This window comes from Stegastes partitus, unplaced genomic scaffold (assembly GCF_000690725.1).
Source record: "Stegastes partitus isolate 25-593 unplaced genomic scaffold, Stegastes_partitus-1.0.2 Scaffold2153, whole genome shotgun sequence".
Taxonomy (NCBI): Eukaryota; Metazoa; Chordata; class Actinopteri; family Pomacentridae; genus Stegastes; species Stegastes partitus.
In genome coordinates this window covers 82874-89356 of record NW_007579884.1, presented here as the reverse complement: position 1 = coordinate 89356, position 6483 = coordinate 82874, and the positions used below count along the sequence as shown (strand labels likewise).

The following is a 6483-nucleotide window of genomic DNA, read 5'->3' as shown; positions in this document are numbered from 1 at the left end:
TCGGCTTCAAGAAAAACTCATAACCAGAGGAACCACCGTTTCTCTGCGAGGCACCAGAACACTGGCCTCATACTCTGCCAGCTACTTTCTCTGCTAATGACGAACCCAAAAAGGCAAACGTCTGCAGCCTCACTTCACTGAAGCCACGAGAGACCTTCTCCACATGAGGCAGGAGGTTTCTATGACGAGGTTGTTTGGTGTCAGGTCTGGTCTAGCTGCCATGAATCTGCTGTTGGCTCGGTTGAAGGGAGGATTCAAAGGCAGGTTAAAGGTAAACCAGGTAGATTTACGACAGCACTGTAGTGTCCAATGACCCAAAACCCTGGATATGACTAGTGGACTTCAAGTCAACTTTGGCACGTGACCATATGTTCTGCAGCATATCTAATGGAACTCACCTCTTTTATATTTCCTTCAACACTCACTAGTGTCTTGTCACCACAGTTGCCGGCCTCTGCGATGGAGCAAACTGGCTTTTGGGAATAAAGGAGCATCTGAGCATTCAGATCCAGATCTTCAGGGACATCAAAAGCCTTCGTCTTTGAAATTTTGCTGCATTTGGTAACTTTCATGATGGTCTCCTCTATGATTACATCTCTGAAAAGGTAGAACTGCTCCTCCTTGAATTGTTGAAAGCGCTCTCTTCCGTACACCATCACCTTAATGACATCTGTATCGTCAGCGACTGCCAGGTAAAAGAAAAACTTCTTCTGACCTTCACCTATATACGTACGCAGACCAGATTTCTGCACAACTTTGCCGACTATGGCTTTCTGGTCGAGCCGCGTATCAGTGAATTTTACATCCTGGATGGTTTTTCTCTGAACACAAACAGAAAGAAAAGAATTAACAACATAAATATCTGAACAAGTCAGAGCCAAGTCAAATGCTGTGAGTAATAAAGCAGGACTCAGAACTCCACTCACCCACGGGGGAATTTTTCTTTCCTGGAAAATAAACATTTGTTAATGCTCAGTTACTCATCATGGAAGAGCTTAAATGACTTTTATATTAAAAAAAATAAAATAAAATTGTGAGGAAGGTGGCAGATGTACTGCTCTGATCGTCTGATGTGGTTAACATGTGTAAGTCTTTGTTATGCTGAAGAACATCAGCTGACTGTGACGTGTTTCATCATACATACAGAATAAATGAGCGTAAAATGAAGACAGTCAGACTGTGTGTAATATAATATCTACTACTTATCATCAACCTAACAAGTTCACTTCATGGCTGCTACCTGGTCCGGCTCGTGGTTCTTCAGTTCATCTTTGAAAGAAGAAACAAACATGAATCAGTCAGTTTCCAAACTCCTCAGTGTTCAAGACTTCTTGTTGTGTCATTTTATCCATCAGTAGACTTTACAAGACAAAATGATCCCACCAATGTGATAAAAACATGTTTTTATAGTGTTTTGTTATAAACTTAGACGTGTCAGTTAAAAGCTGTTGATGTTCTGTCACTGAGCCCCTCCACAACCAGACAGACTCCCGCCATTACAAGCCAGTAAGAATTCAATCGAAGTAACCAACCAATAGCTGTCCAGTTCAGACTCTGTAGCTCCGCCCCCTCACTGCTTCCAGGTGAACCAGTCAGAATGAGCCGCTGCCTCTCAGTCCACCAGGTTTGTTTACTTTCTACAGCTGCTTCTGCTGAACTCGAGCACAGGGATCTCCAGCTCTGGTCCTCGTGAGCTCCTGTCCTGCAGGTTTTAGATGTTTCCATACTGCAACACACCTGACTCACATCAATGGATCTCCAACAGCTTGTTGTCAAGTTCTACACAAGTCTGTTCATGATCCATTAGTTTGAGTCAGGTGTGTTGCAGGAAACGTCTTAAACCTGCAGGACAGGAGCTCACGAGGACTGGAGTTGGAGATCCCTGTGCTAGAATGTCTGAACCACGAACAAAATTCATCAAATGTTCTGCTGCAAGAGTGAACACAAGCGTCTTCATGCACTGCAGCATCTGAGGAGCTGAACACCCGGTGGATTACTGTTATTACTGGTCATCCCCACAATCAAACCTGCAGTGTCAGCGGGTTGTGCAGCTAATGCGGCTAACGTTAGCGTTTCTGTCCACAGCTCAGAGCTCTGTGGAAACTTGAGTTTAAGCCAGTAAAGCAGGACTGGGTGGGTTACTGTGTTTTCATGCTTCCATCTGGTACATAAACTGCATTTAATATCAGCTGAACTCTCAGTGAAGCTGCTCTCAGTCACAGATGTTTCTGTTTCTGCTGTCAGACGGCAGAACGAGGATGAAACGGTGAAAGTCATTCATCTATTGTCAAAGATGTAAATCTTCTGAGGCTGATCTTTCCTCATGAAGTAAAACCTCCCAACATGTTTATCTGTTGTGTTTCAGGTGTCTTGTGTGCGTTTACTTACCAGCATTAGCTTTCTGAGCTCCAGCCGAAGACCCTGAATCACAACAAAACACAAACACACTTTGTCACACAGTTCAACACAAAGCTGCACAAGTCACTGAATATTAATCACATGCACGATGTCCTCCAGTGAAATGGAAATGATCCACTGTGATACTGAGTTTAAAACACTCAGCTCATGACGGAAAACAACATCATGAAGGTGAAACTACCTGGTTTCAGGTAGATCTGACATCAGAACATCATTTCACTCTTTTCTAAACAGATTTCTGGTCTCAGCTGTCTGAGCTGCTGAACTGATGGAGACCGCCTGTGAGGCGTTCAGGGAACATCCGTAAATCGTAAGGTGTATCCAGACGTTCAACCAGAGAGGAGTTTTGGTAAAACTATTTTCATATGTAGCCTCCAGGAGTTGCTCTGCATTCAGATGATGATTATCATTCTGATCTGGATGCATACATTTGTATTGTTCAGCAGACATGAAGCACCAGGAAGTGAAACGAACACTAAATCTGTGCAGGTGTGTTCACGTACCAGCTGCAGGCGTTTGCTTTTGCTTCTTGCTCGCTGACTTCAAGTCAGCGTCACGTTTCCTCTTTGTGGCTGTAAAGGACATTTTTGACAGTTAAACACAGATTGTTCAGCTCCACATCGAGCTCCAGCAGCAAATACAGTAATAACAAAAAGAAGAATAAAGCTGCTCGAAGGCAGTGATTTTATTCACCTGTTGTAAAGTGTAGATAGAGAGATTTACTTTATTGTCATTCAATCAGTGCATTAAAAGAAGTTAAAATGAACTTAGAAAGAAATTACGAGCACAGGTCACACACACAATAAAAAACCTGGAGGTGGGAAACTGAATGAATAAAATTAGAAACCGTTTTAGATCGCACTACGGGCCTAAAGAAAGAAAGAAAGAAAGAAAGAAAGAAAGAAAGAAAGAAAGTGTATTTTTAATCAGCTTTTAGAAAACCCAGAGAGGGAATTTAAACAAACAAACAAACAAACAAACAAACAAACAAACAAACCAAATGTTTTTAATTCACAGAGGTGGAAAAGTTATGAAATAATGACATTTCATCACGAGTCATTCGACCTGTGAGTGCAGTGGAGCTTTGGTTTCGAACTACATTAAAACATTGGATCTAAGTGAAACATGATCTTCCACAGACAAACAGAAACACCATACTTCTGTCATGTTTGTACCTTTTTACCATTTAAGTGATTATTGTCATCAGCTGTTGACGTAAAAGAAATGATTGTTAACAGTCAAACTATGACAATAATCACTGAAACGGTCCATTTTTTGTACATTTTAAAATGAGACGTAAAATAAAACGATGTTAAAGCAACATTTAAAGATCAGCTTTGGTTAATTTTTCATGACAAAACGGGACGTCAGCCATGATGCATTCAGGGACTGATTCTTCCTGTTCTTTTGGTTTCTGTCTCTGATGAATGATGTCATTTTTTCAAAGAAGGTTTTGGGATTCAGAGTGTTAATTACTGCTTCCTACAAGTACAATCTAGCGTAAAATTTAATGTACTTTTAATGTCAGCTGTGGTTAAATACCTGCTATAAGCACGTTACTTCATTAAGCAGATATATAATGAAAACAGACAATATAACGGTTTAATATTCTCATTTTACATAGAAAGTTTACAACATGACACACAATCAACTTTTAGAAAACACATTTCATTTGCTTCATGTCACCGGACCGAGTGAACTCACCCTTTTTCTGTTTTTCCTGGTTGTTCCTCAGTTTGTCCACAAAGGGGCGCAGCAGGTCCTGGACAGCAGAGTCCCTCCTCGGTATCTGATCCACAGCCTCGCTGACTGCTGAGATGGATTTTTCCACTCCGTAGTGCTGGATGATGGTTTCTGGCATGTTTTCTCTCGGCACACTACTCTTCAGGCTTTTGGGGATTGTGAGATATTCGAGCATCTTCCGGTACTGTGGCTCATCCAGCTCCTCGATGATGGAGGTCAGAGCAGATTTCCAGTGTTTCTCTGAGATCTTTGACATCTCTGACACACAGAAACAAACATTAACTCCACTTCATCTATCTCTGGGTTAATGGAGAAGAAGACGAGAGAATCTCAGAAGACACAGTTTGTCTCAGTTCAACAGCAGATGAGACCAGAGGTGGTCCGTTTTAAACACTGAACGAACGGTCCGGCACATGTCCAGACAGAACTTTTAGGTTCTAAAAACGGTCTGAGGAAGTTCTGCAAAGTTCTACGAATGTTTTCAATAGAAAGTTTTCTTTAAGTTCCCAAAATGTTCTTCTTAAAGGCCCGGCTGGTTCTGGAACTGAAAACTAGAACAAAGCTGAATGGGAAGTCCGACTGCGCCTCCTGTTCTTTATGTTGGTTTCATGTTGTCAAACCACAAACTGTTTCTATGGAACAACTTCAGCATGATGCAAGTTCTGGATGAAATTCTAAAGATGTTCAAATTCAAATAACTTTATTTATCTCCTCGGGGCAATTCAAAAGCTCACTGAGAATTTAATATAAAGACAGAAAAAAATAAATAAACAATAAACCACATCATCAGAGTCACATTTTAAATACATATTATAGCTGCAGCTGTCTTTGCTTTAGGGTCAAGTTCCCGAGGAAGGGAAACAGCCAGGAGTTCAATGTCCACGGTGCACAGTCTCTTCCTATCTCAGTACAACACCACCGTTTGCTAACACACTGGCGTACACCACCATGTTTCTGGCTGTCAGCTGACTGTCACAGTAGAACCTTATTGGTGTCAAAAAGCCGTCTATGTGCAGACAACGGTCGCTGTCATTGCCGCTTAGCCAGGTTTCTGTGAACGCCATAATTGCAGCAGTCCTGTATTGGTGCACGTATTCGTCGTCGTTGATGTTTTAAGGTTAGAGCTGAACATTAGAGTTAGAATACAATACAGCAGATCAATCAACGCAGTGAGAATTAAAGCAGCACAGATGACGGAGCGATCCTGAGTCACGTTTCAAACAGACACAAACAAGAGCTAACAAGGATCTGCTTCGTTCCAAAGTTTCCTGTTTGTTTTGACACTAATGCGTCTTATCTTGAACAGAACGACCTTTAAACAGCGAATACTCACCGTCTCTATGGTGTTTGAAAGCTGCTGCAGGCACTCGTTGGCGGGAAGACGAAGGGTTTCAGTCTTACTCATTCGAGAACATAAACAACAGTCGCACTGTGTTGACGTTCCTCTTTCCCGCCTCTTTTTTCTGTCTTCTTCTGCTGCTGCTGACCACAGACTGTATAAAAGATAGACGTAGCAACCGGCCCTGAAAAATGAAGCCAACCCGAAAGTGTCAAACACCTGCAATATCACTACGTCCGCTAGCTCCAAAAAGCCCTGGCTCCCATAGAAATGAATTGGAAAAGAAGTGATCACAGATCATGAAATACTGCATTCCTACAGCTCAGGATTGTTTTCTTATCAGTTGTCATGGTCGAATCCAGAGATCAGGTGGCCAATCTGAAAATAAATTAATACTGAATTTTTAAAAATCATCAACATTTTGCGGGGCAAGGGGCGTGGCCGGCTTGATTGACAGTCGGCAGCGACGATGCAGATGAAGCGAGCAGAAGACGGTAAATGTGGGCGGGCAGAGAGGGCCCGCCTCTCAATCCGTCTGACCAATCGCTGCTCCTATGGCTCCGCCCCCCTCCCACGATTTTTGCGTCACTGGCTCCAATCTGTTATACAGTCTATGCTGCTGACGTCAGCTGGATGCAGCAGAGGCGTACTGCTGCCCTCTATAGGTCATTTCCAGTGACACAGTTAAAGCCAGCTAATGCTCAGGCTCAACAAGGAAAACGAACAGTTTGCATCAGTCTTCTAGTGAAGTTATGTTCAACCAGCAAACCAAACAGGAATCACAAACAAATGTGTTTTAATTCCTTAATGACTGGCAGCATAAACACACGTTTTCAGGTTGATCTTATCTCACTGCAACCAGAAGCAGATTGTCTTTACTGACGTTGGTCAACAGCAGTCTTCAGCATCTGCAAAGCTAATTCAACGACCCCCAGGCGTTCCCAGGCCAGTCGAGAGACATAGTCTCTCCAACGTGTCCTGGG

At 42.5% G+C, this 6483-nt stretch overlaps 1 protein-coding gene across 1 annotated transcript; it reads right to left on the bottom strand.

Annotated features, from left to right (window-relative positions):
• Positions 1–347: 347 nt before the first annotated feature.
• On the bottom strand, positions 348–5576 carry LOC103374144 (uncharacterized). Its single transcript, XM_008304181.1, has 7 exons — positions 5495–5576; positions 4123–4419; positions 2922–2990; positions 2389–2421; positions 1241–1269; positions 927–947; positions 348–821 (listed from the first exon to the last, which is right to left on the bottom strand). Exons 2-7 carry the CDS (start codon positions 4415–4417, stop codon positions 348–350), a joined length of 921 nt encoding a protein of 306 aa, XP_008302403.1. The 5' UTR covers positions 4418–4419; positions 5495–5576.
• Between the last annotated feature and the right edge of the window lie 907 nt (positions 5577–6483).